The sequence below is a fragment of the Microcaecilia unicolor genome, chromosome 11 (assembly GCF_901765095.1).
Source record: "Microcaecilia unicolor chromosome 11, aMicUni1.1, whole genome shotgun sequence".
Lineage (NCBI taxonomy): Eukaryota > Metazoa > Chordata > Amphibia > Gymnophiona > Siphonopidae > Microcaecilia > Microcaecilia unicolor.
The window spans coordinates 159,214,613-159,238,344 of NC_044041.1; the positions used below are offsets into that span (position 1 = coordinate 159,214,613).

Consider the following 23,732-nt stretch of genomic DNA (forward strand, 5'->3'; position numbering starts at 1 on the left):
CTCCCTCGGTGGATCTTTTTGCCATTCACATCAATCACAAGGTCCCTCAGTTCTGTTCCAGGCTTCAGGCCCACAACAAACTAGTGTCAGATGCCTTTCTCCTACATTAAGGGAGAGGACTTCTGTATGTGTATCCTCCCATACCTTTAGTAGGGAAGACTTTGCTGAAACGCAGGCAAGACCGCAGAACCATGATCCTGATTGCACCAGGCTGCGTCCGATTTGGTTCCCTCTTCTTCTGAAGAACCATGGAGATTGGAGTGTTTTCCGACCCTCATCACTCAGAACGAGGGATCGCTTCTACATCCCAACCTCCAGTCTCTGGCTCTCACGGCCTGGATGTTGAGAGCATAGAATTTGCTTCCTTGGGTCTTTCAGAGGTTGTCTCTCGGGTCTTGCTCTCTTCCAGGAAAGATTCCACTAAGAGGTGTTACTCTTTCAAATAGAGGAGGTTTGCCATCTGGTGTGACAGCAACGCCATAGATCCTCTATCTTGTCCTACACGGACCCTGCTTGAATATCGTCTATACTTGTCAGAGTCTGTCTCAACACCAACTCAGGGTTCACCTTATTGCGATCAGTACTTATCATCGGCGTGTAGAGGGAAGCCTATCTCTGGACAGCCTTTAGTTGTTCACTTTATGAGAGGTTTGCTTTTGTCAAAGCCCCTTGTCAAACAACGTCATTCTTACCCAGCTGATGAAAGCTCCTTTTGAGCCACTAAATTCCTGCCATCTGAAGTACTTGACCTGGAAAGCCATTTTCTTAGTGGCTGTTACTTCAGCTCATAGGATCAGTGAGCTTCAGGCCCTAGTAGTGGATGCACCATATACTAGGTTTCATTATAACAGAGTAGTCCTCCGCATGCACCCTAAGTTCAGAGTTCCATCTGAACCAGTCAATTGGCTTGCCAACATTCTTTCCTCATGCCAACCCTGGCGAAAGCAGCTTGCACAACTTGGCCTGCAAGAGAGCATTGGCCTTTTACGTGGAGCGGACAAAGCCCTTCAGACAGTCCGCCCAGTTGTTTGTTGCTTTTGACCCCAATAGGGTAGAGTTGCCATCTGAAAACGCAAAATCTCCAATTGTCTAGCAGATTGCATATCCTTTGTTTATTCCCAGAGCCATGGCTGCGTCGGTGGCTCACTTAAAGTCAGGCTCCATTGAAGAGATTTGCAAAGCTGGAATGTCTTCAGTCCACACATTCACACTTGAGCAGGATACCCAACACGACAGTCAGTTTGGGTAGTCAGTGCTGCAGAATCTGTTTGGGGTTTAGAATCCAACTCCACCCCCTAGGCCTGTTTTATTCTGTTCCAGGATGCGCACTCAGCTAGCTGTTTTTAGTTTCAGGTTAACTTATCTTCTCCGAGGACAAGCAGGCTGCTTGTTCTCACTGATGGGTGATGTCCACGGCAGCCCCTCCAATCGGAAACTTTACTAGCAAAGGCCTTTGCTAGTCCTCGCGCGCTCATGCGCACCGCGCATGCGCGGCCGTCTTCCCGCCCGAACCGGCTCGTGTTCATCAGTCTTCTTTTGTCCGCGCTCGGTACGGTCGTGTTTTCGCCGTGTCGGGCCCCGCAAAGTCGACCTCGCGCGTTCGTCGTGTGTTTTAAAAAAAAAATATATATATATATACTCCATTCTGTGTGGGAAAAGACTCCTGTCTTTTCTCCCCCCGCTAATTTCAGCTTTTCGCCCCGGTAAGTTTTCTTTCGTCGTCGGGGTAGGCCACTTTTAGGCCTCGGGTCGAAGTTTTCTTCCCCTTGTTTTTTCGGTGCCTTTTCCGCCATTTCGACTTTTGATCTCGCCGGCGTGATTTTTCCGCCCATGACATCGAAGTCTACCAGCGGCTTCAAGAAGTGCACCCAGTGCGCCCGGGTCATCTCGCTCACTGACAGGCACGCGTCGTGTCTTCAGTGCTTGGGGGCTGGGCACCGCCCGCAGGCCTGTAGTCTGTGTTCCCTTTTGCAAAAGCGGACTCAGGTAGCGAGATTGGCCCAGTGGAACGTTTTGTTCTCGGGCTCTTCGTCGGCATCGGCACCGGGGGTATCGAGTGCATCGACGTCTTCAGCGTCCAGAGCTTCATCCTCGGCCGCCAGTGCATCGAGTGCATCGAGGCATCGGCCCTCTGCATCGGCGCCGAGACATCGGATAGCTGCATCGACGTCGGTGGTACCGGGACCTCGTCTGCTGATGTCGTCGGACGGTGGTGCTTCGTCTGGAGTGCAGGTGAGGGCTGTCCATTCCCCTGCTGGTGGCGGTGAGCCTTCGGGTGGGTCTCCCCCTACCCTGAGGGCTCCTGCGGTACAGCCCCCCCCCGAGACCGACCTCCTTCGGCCTCGGCCCTGAGGAAGCGACGGCTGGATTCTACGTCCTCCTCGTCGGTGCCGGGAAGCTCCGGTGACATGCTTCGTTCCAAGAAATCGAAGAAGCATCGTCATCGGTCTCCTTCCCGGGTCGGCACCGAGAGCTCTGGGTCGCCGAGGGAGTCGGCACCCAACAGGCATCGGCACCGAGAGGACCGCTCACCCTCTGTTCAGGAGGTGTTGATGCGCTCCACTCTGGACAGCCCGGAACAGCCTCCACGCCCGGAACAGGTTCTGACGTCGACGCCTGCATCGACCTCCATGCCTTTCTCTGCAGCCGCTCTGAACGAGAGCCTCCGGGCCGTTCTCCCAGAGATTCTGGGAGAGCTGTAGCGCCCTACCCCTCCGGTATCGGCGGTGCTTGCGCCACCGGTACCGTCGAGCGTGGCGCCGGCTGGCCCATCGCCCGAGGTGAGGTTTCCGGCGTCGGTGCCGCATGCGGTACCGGCTGCCGTCGCCTCCCAGGAAGGCTCCCCGACTACGTCGGTGGAGGGAGCTTCGCCGATGCGGGCGAGGGAGTCTACCTCTCGACGCCCCCATCGTGGACGTGGCTCCACAGAGTCGAGTCGGGCACGGTTGCAGACACAGGTCCGTGAACTTGTGTCTGACACCGAGGGTGAGGCTTCGTGGGAAGAGGAAGAAGACCCCAGATATTTCTCTGACGAGGAGTCTGAGGGTCTTCCTTCCGATCCCACTCCCTCTCCTGAGAGACAGCTTTCTCCTCCCGAGAGTCTGTCTTTTGCTTCCTTTGTCCGGGAGATGTCTACGGCCATCCCCTTCCCGGTGGTTGTGGAGGACGAGCCCAGGGCTGAAATGTTTGAGCTCCTGGACTATCCTTCTCCACCTAAGGAAGCGTCCACTGTACCCATGCACCATGTCCTAAAAAAGACATTGCTGGCGAACTGGACCAAGCCTTTAACTAATCCCCACATCCCCCAGTACCGGATCCATGGGGACCCAGATCTGATGCGCACTCAGTTGCCTCATGATTCTGGAGTTGTGGATCTGGCCCTAAAGAAGGCTAAGAGTTCTAGGGAGCATGCTTCGGCGCCCCCGGGCAAGGACTCTAGAACCTTAGACTCCTTTGGGAGGAAGGCCTACCATTCCTCTATGCTTGTGGCCAAAATTCAGTCCTACCAGCTCTACACGAGCATACACATGCGGAACAATGTGCGGCAGTTGGCGGGCTTGGTTGATGCGCTCCCCCCTGAGCAAGCCAAGCCTTTTCAGGAGGTGGTCAGGCAGCTGAAGGCGTGCAGAAAATTCCTGGCCAGAGGGGTGTATGACACCTTTGATGTTGCGTCCAGGGCCGCTGCTCAAGGTGTGGTGATGCGCAGGCTCTCATGGCTGCGTGCCTCCGACCTGGAGAATAGAATCCAGCAGCGGATTACGGACTCGCCTTGCCGTGCGGATAACATTTTTGCAGAGAAAGTCGAACAGGTGGTAGAGCAGCTCCACCAGCGGGACACCGCATTCGACAAGTTCTCCCGCCGGCAGCCTTCAGCCTCTACCTCTACAGGTAGAAGATTTTTGGGGGGAAGGAAGACTGTTCCCTACTCTTCTGGCAAGCGTAGGTACAATCCTCCTTCTCGACAGCCTGCGGCCCAGGCTAAGCCCCAGCGCGCTCGCTCTCGTCAGCAGCGTGCGCCTCAGCAAGGCCCCTCGGCTCCCCAGCAAAAGCAAGGGACGAGCTTTTGACTGGCTCTAGCAGAGCATAGCCGACATCCAAGTGTCAGTGCCGGGCGACCTGCCAGTCGGAGGGAGGTTGAAAGCTTTTCACCAAAGGTGGCCTCTCATAACCTCCGATCAGTGGATTCTCCAAATAGTCCGGCAAGGATACACCCTCAATTTGGCCTCAAAACCTCCAAATTGTCCACCGGGAGCTCAGTCTTACAGCTTCCAACACAAGCAGGTACTTGCAGAGGAACTCTCCGCCCTTCTCAGCGCCAATGCGGTCGAGCCCGTGCCATCCGGGCAAGAAGGGCTGGGATTCTATTCCAGGTACTTCCTTGTGGAAAAGAAAACAGGGGGGATGCGTCCCATCCTAGACCTAAGGGCCCTGAACAAATATCTGGTCAAAGAAAAGTTCAGGATGCTTTCCCTGGGCACCCTTCTTCCCATGATTCAGGAAAACGATTGGCTATGCTCTCTGGACTTGAAGGATGCCTATACACACATCCCGATACTGCCAGCTCACAGACAGTATCTGCGATTTCAGCTTGGCACACGTCACTTCCAGTACTGTATGCTACCCTTTGGGCTCGCCTCTGCGCCCAGGGTGTTCACAAAGTGCTTGGCTGTAGTAGCAGCAGCACTTCGCAGGCTGGGGGTACACGTGTTCCCATATCTCGACTTTTGGCTGGTGAAGAACACATCCGAGGCAGGAGCCCTGCAGTCCATGCAGATGACTATTCGCCTCCTGGAGCTAGTGATAAATTATCCAAAGTCCCATCTTCTCCCAGTGCAGAGACTCAAATTCATAGGAGCTCTGCTGGATTCTCGGACGGCTCGCGCCTATCTCCCAGAGACGAGAGCCAACAACTTGTTGTCCCTCATCTCGCGGGTGCGAGCGTCCCAGCAGATCACAGCTCGGCAGATGTTGAGATTGCTAGGCCACATGGCCTCCACAGTTCATGTGACTCTCATGGCCCGCCTTCACATGAGATCTGCTCAATGGACCCTAGCTTCCCAGTGGTTTCAGGCTGCTGGGGATCTAGAAGACGTAATCCACCTGTCCACGAGTTTTCTCGAATCCCTGTATTGGTGGACGATTTGGTCCAATCTGACTCTGGGACGTCCCTTCCAAATTCCTCAGCCGCAAAAAGTACTGACCACGGATGCGTCTCTCCTGGGGTGGGGAGCTCATGTCGAGGGGCTTCACACCCAAAGAAGCTGGTCCCTCCAGGAACGCGATCTGCAGATCAATCTTCTGGAGTTACGAGCGATCTGGAACGCTCTGAAGGCATTCAGAGATCGGCTGTCCCACCAAGTTATCCAAATTCAGACAGACAACCAGGTTGCCATGTACTACGTCAACAAGCAGGGGGGCACCGGATCTCGCCCCCTGTGTCAGGAAGCCGTCAGCATGTGGCTCTGGGCTCGCCGTCACGGCATGGTGCTCCAAGCCACATATCTGGCAGGCATAAACAACAGTCTGGCCGACAGGTTGAGCAGGATTATGCAACCTCACGAGTGGTCGCTCAATTCCCGTATAGTGCGACAGATCTTCCAGGTGTGGGGCACCCCCTTGGTAGATCTCTTCGCATCTCGAGCCAACCACAAAGTCCCTCAGTTCTGTTCCAGGCTTCAGGCCCACGGCAGACTGGCATCGGATGCCTTCCTCCTGGACTGGGGGGAGGGTCTGCTGTATGCTTATCCTCCCATACCTCTGGTGGGGAAGACTTTGTTGAAACTCAAGCAAGACTGAGGCACCATGATTCTGATTGCTCCTTTTTGGCCGCGTCAGATCTGGTTCCCTCTTCTTCTGGAGTTGTCCTCCGAAGAACCGTGGAGATTGGAGTGTTTTCCGACCCTCATCACGCAGGACGAAGGGGCGCTTCTGCATCCCAACCTCCGGTCCCTGGCTCTCACGGCCTGGATGTTGAGAGCGTAGACTTTGCCTCTTTGGGTCTGTCAGAGGGTGTCTCCCGTATCTTGCTTGCTTCCAGGAAAGATTCCACTAAGAGGAGTTACTTCTTTCTATGGAGGAGGTTTGCCGTCTGGTGTGACAGCAAGGCCCTAGATCTTCGATCTTGTCCTACACAGACCCTGCTTGAATACCTTCTGCACTTGTCTGAGTCTGGTCTCAAGACCAACTCCGTAAGTGTTCAACTTAGTGCAATCAGTGCATACCATTACCGTGTGGAAGGTAAGCCGATCTCAGGACAGCCTTTAGGTGTTCGCTTCATGAGAGGTTTGCTTTTGTCAAAGCCCCCTGTCAAGCCTCCTACAGTGTCATGGGATCTCAATGTCGTTCTCACCCAGCTGATGAAACCTCCTTTTGAGCCACTGAATTCCTGCCATCTGAAGTACTTGACCTGGAAGGTCATTTTCTTGGTGGCAGTTACTTCAGCTCGTAGAGTCAGTGAGCTTCAGGCCCTGGTAGCCCAGGCCCCTTACACCAAATTTCATCATAACAGAGTAGTCCTCCGCACTCACCCTAAGTTCTTGCCAAAGGTCGTGTCGGAGTTCCATCTGAACCAGTCAATTGTCTTGCCAACATTCTTTCCCCGTCCTCATTCCTGCCCTGCTGAACGTCAGCTGCACACTTTGGACTGCAAGAGAGCATTGGCCTTCTATTTGGAGCGGACACAGCCCAACAGACAGTCCGCCCAATTGTTTGTTTCTTTTGATCCCAATAGGAGGGGAGTGGCTGTGGGGAAACGCACCATATCCAATTGGCTAGCAGATTGCATTTCCTTCACTTACGCCCAGGCTGGGCTGGCTCTTGAGGGTCATGTCACGGCTCATAATGTTAGAGCCATGGCAGCGTCGGTAGCCCACTTGAAGTCAGCCTCTATTGAAGAAATTTGCAAAGCTGCGACGTGGTCATCTGTCCACACATTCACATCTCATTACTGCCTGCAGCAGGATACCCGACGCGACAGTCGGTTCGGGCAGTCAGTTCTTCAGAACCTGTTTGGGCTTTAGGATCCAACTCCACCCCCCGAGGGCCCTGTTTGTTCTGTTCCAGGCTGCACTCTCAGTTAGTTGGTAAATTTTTTTTAGGTCAATCTCAGTTATGTCCTCGCCGTTGCGAGGCCCAATTGACCATGGTTGTTGTTTTGAGTGAGCCTGGGGGCTAGGGATACCCCATCAGTGAGAACAAGCAGCCTGCTTGTCCTCGGAGAAAGCGAATGCTACATACCTGTAGAAGGTATTCTCCGAGGACAGCAGGCTGATTGTTCTCACAAACCCGCCCGCCTCCTTTTTGGAGTTGTGTCTTTCCTTGCTTTGTTTTGCTACATATGGGACTGACGAACACGAGCCGGTTCGGGCGGGAAGACGGCCGCGCATGCGCGGTGCGCATGAGCGCACGAGGACTAGCAAAGGCCTTTGCTAGTAAAGTTTCCGATTGGAGGGGCTGCCGTGGACGTCACCCATCAGTGAGAACAATCAGCCTGCTGTCCTCGGAGAATACCTTCTACAGGTATGTAGCATTCGCTTTATGTCCTCGCCATTGTGAGGCCCAATTGACCAATGTTTATTGTTTTGCCTGAGTCTGGATGCTAGGGATACCCCAGTTTTAAGAACAACTCAGCCTGCTTGTCCTCAGAGAAGCGAAGATACTTTCCTGTAGCAGGTATTCTCTGAAGACAGCAGGCTGATTATTCTCACAAATCCGCCCACCTTCCCTTGGAGTTGTTTGGTTTCTTTTTGCTTTAGACCTTAACTGAGGAGCGCGGCGTGCAGGAAGTCAGTCCACGCATGCTAGAAGGCTCTGGCAAAAGTTTTATTTTTTCTTTTTGGTATTGCAAATGCCGGTTCCCAGGCCAACGTGGACGTCGACCCAGTTGTAAGAATAATCAGCCTGCTGTCCTTGGAGAATACCTGTTACAGGTAAGTATCTTCGCTTTCGCTGAGAATCTGTGAACTAGGATGTCTAGTAGGTGGCCTTTTGTATGAGATGAGGTGCCTTGTGCTGTTTTGAAGATAGAGCAGCAGACTGCTAACTAGAAAATCTAGTGTTCAAATTTTGCTTCTGAGTAGCTTAGCATTAAAGCAGCAGACTGCTAACTAGAAAAACTACAAATTTTGCTTCTTCCACTGACATTGGGCAAATTATTTAAGACTCCATTGCCTCAGGTATGCACTTTTATGTTGTAATCTCCCTTCAGTAAGGAAATACTTGCTTGATTGTAACTTTCCTTAAGTTCAGAGTTGGAAGGGCAAATAATTAAATATAAAGTCCAAATACTTAACCAAATTTGGTTTCCTTCTATTCTAGTAAGATTTCTTGATTCCTCTGTCTGCTCTTGTGTAGTCCCTAGTTCTGTGGAAACTGACCATCTTGTTGGATTGGAATCGTCTGGCTGGAAGAAAGGAAAAGAAGACTCTCCACCATGTACTCCTCCTCGTATCAAGAGATCAAGAGTGCTGGGAGCCTGCAAGAAGCCCCGAAAAAGTAGACGCCCCAAGAAAACCGGTTGGTTTATCAAAGCACATTAAATTCCCTCATTCTGCTTTTTGAATTGTTCTGTCAATGATTTTTATGCAAAGCTTGAAAATCCCAATTGGTTAAGGGCCCAGGAACTTGTTCTTTTGATAAGGGAAGTTTATCTTTCTCTTAAGTATGCACAGTAGATTATCTTAACATTAAAGCTTAAAGATCATTTTGGATACAGCTATATGAGAAAAGAAATGACATTTTGTTTTCTTTTCAGTGAGTTTGCTCATCTTTTGTTTATTCTTTTCTAACCTGAGGAAAGGAGTGTTAGTTGCCAAAAAGTAGTCAAAAAGTATATTAAGCTAGCCCAATAAAAAAAAATCTATAGATATTTTTTGTTTGTTTTTGACTTGTTTCTCTGAGGATAAACAGGATTGAATGCTCTCACAATTGTGACATCATCCACTGGAGTACACGCAGGCAAGGCTGGCCATGCCACTAGGCATACTGTCTAAGGTGGAAGCATTTAGGGACTGGCTGTACAGCAGGAGAACTTCATCTAATCACCTCTTTCTTACCCTAGTCCCGTGTTCATCAAGCTCCCTCACTGCCTCTGCCATTTCACCTCTTCACAGGCCATTTGAAATATTCTTCTGGCACGGGACCTTCTAGTCAGAGAGCTGTGCTCAAGCACTGCAGCCTCTCACCCTCCCTCTCTCCCAACAGGAAATCCTTTGTTGGAGGAGGGTGGTAGGCAACAGTGATTGAACATGGGCCTCTATTGAAAGACTTTGCATTGACACAGTACCTATGATGCAGCCTGTGAAGAGGTGCAGCATGGGAAACATGCTAGACATGAGACCAGGATAAGGAAATGGAGTTTAAATGCTGGACTGGGGGGGATAGAGAGGGGATGAGGAGCTTCTGGACCAAGGGGAAGGGGAGATTCTGGCTATCGACAAGGAGGGTGTGTGGGGGGGGGGGGGGGGGGGGGATAAGGCCTTAAGTTGCTCTTGGGGGCAGGGGTGCACAAAGCTAAAGGTTCACCTAGAGTGCCAGATACCCTTGGGCCAGCTCTTTGTACAGGAAAATTCTTCCCCTAGCTTTGGAACTTTACAGAAATATTGAGCTTGACTGCACATATGTACCACTTCCTGTGCTTCATTGTTATGTGAGGCTGCCTCAATTCTAAGATGCGTTTTTCACCTGTTTCCTGCTTAAAGATAGGTATTCTTACACTTGGTTCTTCTTTTCTTTCTATTTTTCTAAGCTTTCTTTTTTTCATGTGTGCCTCTCCAGCATTTTCACTGCTCTTGGGTTGTTCAGCTAGGCCATTTTTTCCCCAAATCAAGTTGTTTGATTTTACTTTGACTCTATTTTTGCAATATGTCCCAAAATAGACTCCTCTGGCTTTAGAAATGTAGATGGTTCTGCTAAGCTATATCTTAATTGACTTTAATAAACACAAAAAAGGTCTCTCACAGCAGCTCAATGTGAGAGATATTTAATGTTTGTTCTCCACCAGTTCAAAAAATGTTCTTAATTCAAACTTTTAGATCTTCATTACAAAATCCACATTTTAGCAATCAATTATATGTTTTCAAAAGATACATCCACTGAACTTTTAGATCTTCAGGCATAGGAATTTAAAGTGCATTAAAAGCCATCAGACTAACGCATGTTCAGAATCTCATTTGAGCCTTTCTTCCAGTGGGACCCTTCGCCAGGGATACTGGCTTCATTAGGGTCATCGGGATTACAAAGCAGTCACTCAATTTTTGAGAGCTCTGCTTGCAGCTGCAAGTCAGGCTATAAATTCAAAAATGGCGAAGTAATGGAAGGGAAAGAGGAGCTAACAGAGTGAATTCGATGTATGCCAAAAAATAGAGTGTAAAAGTTGTTGCTTGAATGTAAGTTTGGTGTCAGAAACGGTGTAAGTTTGGTACCAAAACGGTGCTAGTCACTCTCCTGGCCAAATTCAAGCATGGAATAGCTATAGGCAAAAGCATACTTCTCCTCCAATTTGATATGTTGAGCGCATTCGACAGTAAACCACAACATACTACAAAGACTCTTAGATTTCTTTGAGATCGGTGGAAACATACTTAGCTGGATCAGGGGTTTTCTAACCACTAGAACATACCAAGTGAAATATCACCACCCTGCAAAGCAGACTGTCCACTAGAACATACCAAGTGAAATATCACCACCCTGGAAAGCAGACTGTGGAGTACCTCAAGGCTCACCACTATCACCTATACTTTTCAATATAATAATGATCCCACTGGCCAAATCCTTATCAAAGCAAGGCCTCAACCCGTTCATCTACGCAGATGATGTCACAATATATATACCCTTCAGACATGATCTAACAAATTACCAACAAAATCAAACTTGGTTTGAACACCATGGACTCATGGGCAAACTCTTTTCAACTGAAACTGAACACTGAAAAAACACACTGCCTCATTCTCTCATCTCAACATAACAAGTACAAACCCACAACCTTAATCACCCCAGATTACACCCTCCCTATCTCAGACAGCCTGAAAATACTTGGAGTTACAATCAACCGCAACCTTACACTCGAGAGCCAAGTGAACTCCACGACAAAGAAAATGTTCCACTCAGTGTGGAAACTTAAACGCGTAAAACCTTTCTTCCCGAGGGAAATATTTCACAACCTAATACAATCAATGGTACTAAGTCATGCGGATTATTGCAAAGGAATATATGCGGGATGCAAAGAACAACTCGCAAAGAAACTCCAGACCGCCCAAAACACAGCAGCCAGGCTGATATTTGGTAAATCACGATTCGAAAGTGCCAAACCCCTACAAGAAAAACTGCACTGGCTTCCAATCAAAGATCGTATCACCTTCAAAATCTGCACCCTGGTCCACAAAATTATCTACGGCCAAGTCCCAGGATACATGATAAACCTCATAGACCTACCAATCAGAAACATAACCAGATCATCTCAAACATACCTAAACCTCCACTACCCAAACTGCAAAGGCCTTAAATACAAAACACCTATGCATCCAGCTTCTCCTATATAAGCACCCAACTATGGAACGCGCTGCCAAAAGATGTGAAAACAATCTACGACCACCTAAACTTCAGGAAATTACTAAAAACCAACTTGTTCAAAAAGGCATACCCCAATGACCGAACATAAACACCTACACCCTGCAACACAACAAAACCAGAGCTCATAATGAACCCCTCCTCAACCCCTATCGTACTTGAAATACATGTATCTTTATCCGACCTAAATATCACCTTGTATTTGTTTCTCTACCAGACTTGGCGATTGCCTTTTCAGTACTATGTAAGCCGCATTGAGCCTGCAAATAGATGGGAAAATGTGGGATACAAATGTAACAAATAATAATAATAACACCCAAGATCTTAACTGTGTCTAATGCAGGGGTGAGTAACCTCTGTCACCACGGGATGCAACCCAGTTGTTTTTTCAGGATTGCCCTAATGAATATGTATGAGATCTATTTGCATGTACTGTCTCCATTATATGCAGGTCAATCTCATGCATATTTATTGAGGAAATCCTGAAAATGTGACTGGGTTATGGCCCTCGAGGACTGAGGTTACCCACCTCTACTCTAAAGGGAAGAGACTGTCTGTCTATCATGGGACAGGAAGGAAGGAGGAGCATTTGGATGCTTAGGAAGAGACGGTTGACCTGCAAACTGGAAATACTTGGTGCAAAGATCTCCTAGTTCTCATGGAATATGTCCAGTCTCTGGAGATTGGATTTGGAGGAGCTGGGGCAGACAGAGAGGTTTCCTTGTCATCAAGTTTAGACCAATGGGTTATGTCCATCCACCAGCAGAAGGAGACAGAGAAAATAGCTCCAAGTACTTCACCCCTTAAGAGTATCATGCAGCCTGGAATGCTCAGTAATAATTTCCTGGTTTCTGCCTTTGGGAGGTATGGGAACATCGGCCTGGCAGTTTCTTACCTTGGTGGATCTTTTGGTTGGCGGCTTTATTAGCGACCCCTCTGCGGCACTGCTAGAGCTGTGCATGGAAGATGCAGGATTCTAATCGCTGGAGCAGATTGGGGTCCAGTGTCGGTTCTCCATTTCTGCTTGGTTCTGTGCTGGTTTCCTCTCCCCAGGGGTGCGCCTCTGTGGAGCGACGTGTTGGCCTGTGGTTGTGGGGTTGCCTCTGAGACTTCTGGTGAGTTTTCTTCTCTTCAGAACAGGCACTCCTCCTGTTGGATTTGGGCTCCTGACTGTTTTGCAGGCATCTCCATTGGAAGTTCACAGGCCCTGGTTCGTTTGTGTAACGTTCTTCTCTTTCTGTTTCCTGCACATTTTTTCCTGCCATTGGTTTCCCTGCCTCTTGTTGCTATTTGAAGTGCAGTTTTGGGCGACTTTGTTTTCTGGGGCTGGACACACCTCTGTATCCTCCTGGATACCACCCTTCTATGCAATGGAACACGTGGCTCTCTCTGGGGTTTTCCCAGTTTTTCAAGCTTTCTTCGCTGGCTGGCCCTGGGGGACTGGCAGCCTTTTGGTCTCGGGCAGGTTGTTCAGAGCTACTTGTTGGAATGGTCCTTCTTGGCCTGGGTGGCACAGCTTGCTCTTGGAAGGCAGCTGTTCCTCCCTCTTTGCATGCTGAACACCGCTTCTTGAGGCAAGGGGAATGCCTCGCTTTCTCTCGCTTCCTTTGGGGTATGTGTGGTGGCTTCTCTGCTTGTTGCTCGTTGATCCATGTCACGGCTTGCTGTTGTGGAGTTCTTTGTCTGGGATTCAGCTCCCATTTCTACAGATGAACATGACTTCTTTTCAGCCTGTGCTGTGTGGAGCTTGCAGTTCTTGTCTTCCTGGCCACTTGGGTGCAATTTCTGCTCCTCCGTACTGTGTACAGTCCATCTGCCATCTCTGGATGTTGGGCATCGCCCATCTCAAAACATTGGGCATGGCTTCTCTCAGCAAGTCGGGCATAGCTTCTTCTCGGTTGGGCGGGCATAGCATCCTCTGCCTGGTGGGAGTGACTCTTTCTGCTGGTTGGACGTTGCTCCCTCGTGGCATATCAAACATAGATTATTGGCTTTGTGCTGGGCATAGCAGATCAAGCAGAATTCTTTTCTCTTCTGTCTGATTCCACCTCAGGGAGGTGGATCTTAATTCCATCTCTGGAGGTTGTACTTTTCACCGCCATCTCTGGATGTCGGGACTTGCTCTGACTTTGTTTGTGGAGCCTTGTTCCTTCTCTGATTGTCAAGCCTTGTTCCCTTTATGGCGCTTGAGATTGCTCTGTCTCTGGATGGGCAAGCCTTGCGCCTTTGCTGGCTGTCGAGCCTTGTGCATTCTCTGGTCGGTGGGCCTAGATCTGTCGCTTCATGGCGATCCTTACTTCGTTTCTGGTTGTTAAGCCTTGTTCTGTCTCTAGAGGTTGGATCTGGCCACCTCTCTGCATGTCACGTGGGGCTCCATCTCTGCATGCCCGGCATGGCTCTCTCACTGTGGGTTGCCTGTGGCCGACTCCTAGCTCTCTAGGGAGCTCAAGTGGGACTTTGTTCCCGGATTCGTGACATCCTTTCCTTGCCATTCCTCCTTGGGGAGGGTTTCTTCCCCTTTGGTGGCGGAGCACTTCTTCATCCTGGATGTGGGGAATTTGCCCCTTCTCTAGTCATAGAGCGTTGTTCCCTCCTTATATGTGAGACATAGTTCCATCTCAATCTGTGATGTATGTCTCGGCGGCTGGCCAGGTAGAGGCTTCCGCTTCTTACTCTCAGGCATGCTTATGTTCTGGCAGTGCCCGGAATCCTTTATTCTGGCTGCTTGGCTCTGTTTCTGCCTATGGGGCCATGCTTCTGCCTCCCGTAATCCTTTATTCCGGCTACTTGGCTCTGTTTCTGCCTATGGGCCCATGCTTCCGCCTCTACCTGGTAAGGGAGTTCATCTCTGTTGTCTACTGAGGCTGCAGAGCATGTCTTCCACTGGGTTGTGATCCAGTTCCCTAACCTTCAGGGATCAGTGGCTGGATTTCAGCTTCCAGATTTCCTTTGTTCAGGTAGGTAGCGCATTCCTCCATCTATGTTGGTGGTGTCTCCTTTGGTCTTGTTGGTGGTCATGGCTCTCCTGGTCCGCCTTTAGAGGGTCCGGACCCATTTCAGTTCTGTTTTGTGGCTTCATGTTTGATACTACGGCAGAGGTTAGATTCTGTGTCAGTTTGGAAAGTGGTACGTTGCTTCCTTTCTTCAATGTGGCCTTCAGCTATTGGTGTCTTCTTTGGTACCGGTGGGGCTTCCTTATTTGGGCCCTCGGGATTCTCTGTGCTCCTATCTCGAGCCTTTCTGGGCCTCGGGGCACTGGCTCCCCTGCCTGGTGCCTTTGTCTTTCCCTCTGTTTCGGTGGATCTATTTTCTTCCCACGGTTGGAAGTTTTGGATGTCTTCACTGGGTGGGTTCCCCTCTAGGTTGATTCTTGACATAAGTACATAAGTATTGCCATACTGGGAAAGACCAAAGTTCCATCAAGCCCAGCATCCTGTTTCCAACAGTGGCCAATCCAAATCACAAATACCTGGCAAGATCCCAAAAAAGTACAAAACATTTTATACTGCTTATTCCAGAAATCTTAGTGGACATTGCTTTAGTCCTATTAGAGCATTGATATTTTTTCTGTTCATAGCTTTTTCCGCCCTAATCCTGTGACTGCTTTGCTACATCCCATTGGTCTGGATTGGTCTGGTATTGATGACAAAGAAGAAAAAATTGTGTTCTTACCTGTTAATGTTCTTTCCTTTAATCATACCAGAGCAGTCCAAATGCCCACCCTTTCTGTTTTTCTTTGAGTTCCTTCTTTATTGATTCTTCTTGGGGTTTTCTCTTTTCCTTATATGACTTACTTCCTTTTAGGCTCTGGGAAGCAGGGTCACTTACATGGGGCCAGGATTCATCTTGCCTGTCCATGCCACTTTCTTGTATAAGCTCTATGCGGTTTATTTTTTTGCTTCACTGGTGAGCCTTTTCTCCTGCTTCGAGAGTGTGTCTGCACAACTGATGGGAAGCCTGAGTGGTGCCTCCCCTTGTTCTTTGATGGGTGGTATGGCTGACCGTTGGTTGCACGTGAGTCTTAGAGGGCCTTCCCTCTGGGTGCTCTTGGCTTCCCGGTGGGCTCTGTTCCTGTATTCTTGTATTAGGCAGTTGGTAGCACCATTGCTTGGCTATTCGAAGTACTGAGCATTCCAGGCTACATGATACCCTTAAGGGGCGAAGCACTTGGAACCATTTTCTCTGTCTCCTTCCACTGGTGGATGGACATAACCGTTGGTCTGGACTGGACTGGTCTGGTGTGATTAAAGGAAAGAAAATTATCAGATAGCATAATTTTTCCATATAGTGGAGACCTTCAGAAATATAGTAAAGAATTCCCATCTTCAGTTTGGCATCTTCTGTACCCCCATGGAAGGGGAAGGTCACCTGAATGGAGAGCATAACTCTGTGTGGCAGAAAATAATCCTGCCATCAGGACCTGCCCTCCAGGCGATACAGTGTCCTCTTGCACAGAGGATGTGCCTCCAGGGGCATGTGCTCAGGAGGGGTTAGGATGGCCATTATAGTTGGCAATTCAGTTATAAAGGAAGAAGATACTGCGTGGAGGAGGGACACGAAGATCTCTTGATATCTTATCTGCCTGTTGCGAAGGTTAGAGACTTCAAACATCACTTAGATGATTTTAGACAATGCTGCTGAGGAGCCGGTTGTCTTGGTACATGTGGGCGTCAATGACAAGAAAAGTGTGGGAGGGAGATTCGGGAAGTCAAATTTAGGACTTTTGATAGAAAGTTGAAATCCAAAACTTCCTGAATAGCATTCTCAGAAATGTTCCCCATTCCATGCACAGGACCCAAGAGGCAGACAGAGCTCCAGAGACTTAATGTGTGAATAAGATGATGGTGCAAAGAAGAGGGATTTAGATTTGTTAGAAACTGGGCAATTTTATGGGGAAGACGGGGCCTGTTCTGAAAAGATGTGTTGCACCTTAAACATGGTGAAGCCAAGTTACTGTCACTAACATTCAAAAAGGAAATTGATAACTTTTAAACTAGAACCTGAGGGGAAGTCTACAGCTGCTCAGTAACGCATGGTTTAGAATGAGGTGTCATTTAGAGAAGTAAGCCTAAGAACCAGTTCAGATCTCACTCTAGCTCCTTATGATCTTGGGCAAGTCACTCTATTACCTCAGATACAAACTTAGATTATGAGCCCTCAAGGAACAGAAAATACCTACTATACCTGAATGTGCACCATTTCTATATCTTTCAGTCTTGCAGGCAGGATATAAGTATTTTAAACAAATAAATTTGAAGGTTAATAGTGGAAGTTGGGACATCACCAATAGATTGCAATAAAGGAAAGTAGTCCAATTGACTTTAAGTAAAGAACAAAGTGAAAAGATTGCAAATTATCCCTGGCCAATTGCTAGGCAGGCTACAAGTATAAACACCGAAAAATAAACATATTTTGAAAGCCAAAATAACATATTGAAAGCCTAAAAATAAGATAGGAGAGTTAGAATATATAGCATTGGGAGAAAGGAGGACCCAGCCCCTGGTGATGGCTGATTAACTGATGAGCTCTTGGAAGGCCAGTGGAAATGGTTTATTACTTTAAGTTAGACACACCCAAAATCATGGAATAACCCTGGTATGAGTAACTGGTACAATAAAATTGGTGAAGGAACTGGAGCCATTTAAATCAGTGTATGTAGTGGCTGAAAGAGTGAGAGAGCAGTGCATGGTAGTATTTCGTATGTATGCAGCAAAATCGGAATTGGAGTGAGAAAGCAATGTTGGTGAGGAATACAGGAAGGAAAATAACACTAATGGAAATATTAGGAAATGGCTGGCAGACTTAAAACACAGCATATCTGCATTCAAACAAGAAATAAGATGCTGGCTGAATTAAAAAAGGTTAAAGGTTTTATCATATTCGGGACGCTCGTTTGGCGTCCCGTGCTGGACTCATTATTTCTAAGGTGTTGAGAGTTGTTCCTCCTGAGGAAGGATGATCCAAAATGCGGTTCTCGCATCGAGGAGTGAATGAGGAAGTGGAATGAATTGAATGGTTGAATGACTATTGCAGCCACCGGAAGCCCTTGCCAAGCTGCGCTGGGACATTTTACCCAAATTTGTGAGGATACCATGTTGACTACGGAGTTTTAGCAGCTGAAGTTGCACTGTGTACTGTGGATAGAGACTAACGGTTCCTGGAAGAGGAAAGAGTTGTACACAGGGGACTAATGCAACCTGAGAGAAATATATAAGGACATAATTTAATGAACATGTGTTCAGGACTAATGGAGATTAAGTACGTTGCCATATATGATATGCTTTAGAGAGAGAGTGGTTGGGGTGAATGTGGCAGTGAAAGGCTGGCATGAGTGAGTTCTGGTGTCTGCAGTAAGATGGATGTACATCGATTAACATATTTGTTATTCATGATAAAGGTTTTTGGGAATAGAAGTACGTAGTTGATGGTGAATTAAAAAAGGACATGGCCAGTTTTGGAGGAAGAGTGAAGGAGTTGAAGGGTAGATAAAAGCAATGGGAGGAGGTGTGGCAGGACTAGCAAACAATAAATGTACATCTCAGTTGCATGATGGAGGCCTGGGCATAAAGGATCTCGAGAATATAGCCTGCCAGAACAACATCAGAATCTCGGGAGTCCTGGAGAAGGAAGGTCCTGGGGCTGAGGAAGTTAGCAGGAGTTGACATGAGAAGGGAGCCAAAATTGTTCTTACTGGGCATATCAGGAAAACTTTCTAGTGGGATTCCAAGGTTTTTGTGAATGGGATGTATGGCTGTGAGATGTGAAATAATACCATTTTGAAAGAGGCAAGTAACACCCATGTTAAATCACTAAAAGTGTAGATTAGGGCATGTGGGAACAATAGGGAAAAAAATATGAGTAAGGGAGGAATGAAAAGGCATTGTTTTTGAGAAGCAAGAGGCAATCGGGTATTCTTTGATAATTGAGTGTAAGACATTGGGGGAGGGAGGGAGAGATTTGCGATTACCACACACTATTGGATTGAAGCAGAGGGAGGTGAGGAATGGATATTGAGGCTAAAAGGGGGCTTCATGGGAAAAAGGCTGTTAGTTTCAAATGTAAAAAGTGTAAAGCTGAAAATTTGTAACTGCATTCAAAGCCTTAAGAAGTAAAGTATTAAAAGAATATATACACTGAATAATGATGTAAATATAATAGGCATCTCAGAGACCTACCATGTTTCCCCGAAAATAAGACCTACCGGGGTTTTCCTGCAAATTTAAAATATAAGACATCCCCCCAAAAGTAAGACCTACCAAACTTTTTTTTAAAGAAGGGCCGCCGAGAGCCACCCGAGGTCACCGGGCCCCCCCTCCCCACCCGAGGTCACCGGGCCCCCCCATCCGTCGCTCCCGGAACTAACCTGAAGCTCCTTTCACCTTCGCAAGTTCGGATTGGAGCAGCAGCATGGCAGACCTCTCCTTCCTTCCATGTCCCGCTCTCGCCTGACGTAACATAACGTCAGGCGAGGGCGGGGCATGGAAGGAAGGAGAGGTCTGCCCTGCTGTTGCTTGCTGCTCCGAATCCGAACTTGCGAAGGTGAAAGGAGCTTCAGGTTAGTTCCGGGAGCGACGGAGGGGGGCCAGGCGACCTCGGGTGGGGGGACGACGACGACCGATGTTTCCCAGAAAATAAGACATCCCCCCGAAAATAAGACCTAGCGCGTTTTGGGGAGGAAAAATAAATATAAGACAGTGTCTTATTTTCGGGGAAACACGGTAGTAGGATGAGGATAACCAGTGAGACACTGTTGATACCAGTATACAAATTATATCGTAGTGATAGGGTAGATCAAATTGGTGAAGAGGTGGTGCTATATGTTAGCATTGAGGAAAACAAAAATTATTCAGGAAACAGAATACACCTTGGAATCTTTATCAGTAGAAACTGCACTTGTGAACGAAAAGAGAATAGTGATGGAGATATACTACTGTCCACCTGGCCAGAATAAATAGATGAGGAAATATGAAAAACAAAATTAGGGAAGCTTAACAAATTTGTAAACATAATAATTCACCCAATATTGACTGGATTAATATCATGTCAGGACATGATAGGAAGGTAAAATTCCTAAATGTAATAAATGACTGTTTCTTGGAGTAGCTGATTCAGAAACCGACAAAAGGGGAACTATTTTAGACCCAGTCCTTGGTGGAACCCAAGATTTGGCACAAGAGATAATGGTGTTGAGGTCACTTGGCAATAGTGATCATAATATGAAAAGATTTGAGTTAATAACTGGACAGAGAATATTATGGAAATCTAAGAACATAAGAATCACCATACTGAGAGACTGAAGGTGTGTCAATCCCATCAACCTTTTTCCAACCTTGGCCACTGCAGATCACAAGTATCTGGCAAAAACCCAAAAGAGTTAAATAGATTTTATGCTGCTTATCCCAGAAATAAGCAGTGGATTTTCCCAAGTCCATCTTAATAATGGCTTAGGGACTTTTAGTAATCTGTCCAAACCTTTTTTTAAAATCCTGCTATGCTAACTGCTTACCAAATTCTCTAGCAATGAATTCCGAAATTTATTTATTTTTATTTATTTAGATTTTGCTCACACCTTTTTCAGCAGTAGCTCAAGGTGAGTTACATTCAGGTACTCTGGATATTTCTCTGTCCCAGGAGGGCTCACAATCTATGTTTGTACCTGAGGCAATGGAGTGACTTGCCCAAGATCACAAGGAGCAGCAGCAGGATTTGAACCAGCCACCTCTGGATTGCAAGACCGGTGCTCTAACCACTAGGCCACTCCTCTACTCCACTTTAATTTTATATTGAGTAAAGAAATATTTTCTCCTGTTTGTTTTAAAATTACTCATGGCTTTTTTTTGAGGGGGTACTTGGGGGGTTACTGAGTACCGGCACCTTTTCCATTGTCTGCTAAAATTGACCCATGGTCCCCAAGTTTTAATGAAAGAGCTCAGGCTGTACACACCAATTTTGTCTTGTCATAGATTCTGTGATTGGTTGCAGGAGGCCTGGCTATTGTGGGGTGGGTCCCTCAGTGATCATCCCACCTCTGAAGGGTGGCCTGGCATTTGAGTAGTGGCACCTTTTTTTGCTAGAAAAAATGCACTGAATTTACTACTTAGTAACTTCATTGCGTGCCTCCTTGTATTTTTGGAAAGAGTAAACACTGAGAGAATACACTGCTTTTCCTATGCAGACAATGTTACACTATACTTCCCCTTCTTCAAGGAAAAGGATGATGTCAGTGTTTTAATAACCCAGGATCTTGCCTTAGTGGAGAAATAGGACAAAAGTTTGCGTCTTAGACTAAACAGTGAGAAAACCAAATGTCTAATCATCTCTGCACCTTACATAGATGTTTCAGATATTAGGCTGAACCTAAACAGAATACCCTTGAAAATACAACCAGAATTTAAGATATTAAGAATTCTAGTAGACAATCACCTGAACTTAGAATCTCATTGTCAAACAGTAACCAAAAAAGCATTCAACGTACTTAGAAAACTTAGAAGAATACGTCATTGATAAGTTTTAGCACTGATATCTTCAGACTACTGGTACAGTCCCTCATCCTATTGCAATGTGCTATATGTCGTCTGTAATACATCAGTTAGAAAAAGACTGCAATCGGTACAAAATGTAGCTGTCAAACTGATATTTGAGAGAGTAACTCCACTGTTCACTGAGCTCCATTGGCTCCTGGTGGAGGCAAGAGGGATATTCAAACTTTGTGTAATGATATACTCAGCAATGTACGGTAACTTGCCATAATATTCAAACCAATGAATATGATTACCCAAACCCAGGAATAGGAGACTAGCTGGCAGCCTACTAGATCTGCTATTGCCCTCTGCTAAGGGCATCAAATTGAGGTCAATACATGTACTGACTTTACTTAACTGCAAAATACTGAAATAGCTTACCAACTCAGATAAGGACCTTATCCCACCTTGGGACATTCCGCAAAATGCCGAACACTTATCTATTCTATAAAAAAAAAAAAATTGTCCTACAAAATGTCCAATAAGCCACTGATTGAATATGCATAATTTATTAGATGTATCTGAACCCCCTCCCCCTTCAATGTAAACCTCAATTTGTAACCTCTCTAATACACTTCCCTTTCTCTTTTGCATGTAAGTTGCAATGAACTCGTAATGGGAATATTGGCAACTAATAAGAAATAAAATAAAGTTCCAGTCCATTCAGTATTTTATAGACCTCTATTATATCTCCTTTCAGCCATCTCTTCTCCAAGTTGAAGAACCCAGCCTCTTTAGCCTTTTCTCATAAGGAAGTCGTCTCATCCTCTTTATCATTTTTGTTGCCCTTCTCAGTACCTTTTCTAATTTCACCGTATCTTTTTGAGATACGTTAACCAAAAATACACACAGTGTTTGAGGTGCAGTCACACAATGGACTGATACAAAGGCGTTATAATATTCTCAAGTGGGGGTTCCATTCCTTTCCTAAATAGGACAAACATATTACCACAGAAGGGTGATGTCATCTAACAGAGCCCTGGTATGGACATTGCCCAGTGTTCAGAAGTTTCAGAAGTCTTTCATAGTGCTGACCTCACATGTATGGACACCTTCCTGCTTGCTATCACCACGCGGGTCTAGGTAGTTTTCTTTTTTTCTGCAGAGCTAGGAAGACATTGTTTAGTTCTCTCCTCACCATGATTCACAGTATTTTCTGGCGACTTTCCCTACTGTTTTTTCAGCTCACCTCTTAGGACCAGGACCTACCTTTACTTCCACCCTCTTAGTCTCCTTAGGTTTTGTTTTTTTGCATTACTTTTAATTTTTCTTGCTTTTTTACAGCTCTTTGGCTCGCTTAGGCCTGAGCTCTCCAGTCGGGAAATATCCCTTTTTTTTCATCATTGAGCCATTTGAGTTCACTGCAGCTGTTTTTCCTCATATGTCCCAAAAAACTCGCAGGGGTTTTAAAAAGTACTTTAGGTGTGACAATGTCATCTCTACAAATGCACGAGACTGCAAGGACTTCCTTCATTTATGCGATCTAACATGGCCGCATATGCAAACAACCCACACAATCTCATACAAATAAAAGACGAACACACACTCAACGCATGGAAACAGATACAAAGGAAATACAAATATGCAATAAGACAGACCAAAAAGTCATATTACAAAACCAAAATTGGGCCGGACTACAGCAACACGAAGAAATTATACCATCTCGTGAATAAATTACTAGATATAACTCCGGTCATCACAACCAGTACCGACATGCCATCTGTAGACAACCTCGCTAAATATTTCAACGAAAAAATTATAAATCTACGCAAACTCCTACCTCCGGACACGAACATAGAAAACTTCATTAATGGGCTGGACCCAACCCCCTGGTGAATACCCGGCAGACCGATCATGGTCAAACTTCACTCTCCTCAACGCTGACAAGCAATCAAAAAATACTCCAGATCTCACATCCCATCTAAATTTCATGCTTCAGAGGGGCATCTTCCCTAAAGAAAAAGGCAACATCTTGCTCACCCAATACCAAAAGACACCAAGAAAAAAAACAATAAGATATCACCAACTACTGCCCAGTAGCATCTATCCCATTAGTAGTCAAACTCATGGAAGGACTGGTGACCAAACAACGATTACATAAACAAATTCAACATACTACATGAGTCACAATCAGGATTCCAACCCCAACACAGCACCGAAGCAGTATTACTCACTCTCCTATCCAAATTCAAGCAGGAGATAGCAATAGGCAAAAGCATTCTCCTCCTTCAATTTTACATGTCCAGTGCGTTCGACATGGTTAACCATAACATATTGTTAAGACTCCTAGATTATTTCGGAATTGTTGGTAACACTCTCAGTTGGATTATGGGCTTTCTAACCACCAGAACATACCAAGTGAAATCAAGCACTAACATATCGTCACCCTGGAAACCAGACTGCAGAGTACCGCAGGGATCACCACTATCACCGATCCTTTTCAACCTCATGATGGTCCCACTAGTCAATGCCTTATCCACACAAGGCCTTAGTCCATTCATTTACGCTGATGATGTCACAGTATACATCCCTTACAAACATGATCTAGCAGAAATCACCAATAAAATCAAGCTCAGCTTAAACATCATGAACTCATGGGCAAACGCATTCCAATTAAAACTCAATACAGAAAAAACACACTGTCTC

At 46.7% G+C, this 23,732-nt stretch overlaps 1 protein-coding gene across 1 annotated transcript in view; it reads left to right on the forward strand.

The window, feature by feature from the left end:
* BHMG1 (basic helix-loop-helix and HMG-box containing 1) overlaps positions 1-23,732 on the forward strand; it is a 474,014-nt gene that overhangs the window by 119,615 nt on the left and 330,667 nt on the right. The window contains 1 exon segment of the mRNA XM_030219977.1: positions 8,317-8,514. Within this exon segment, the coding sequence (XP_030075837.1) occupies positions 8,317-8,514 (198 nt within the window).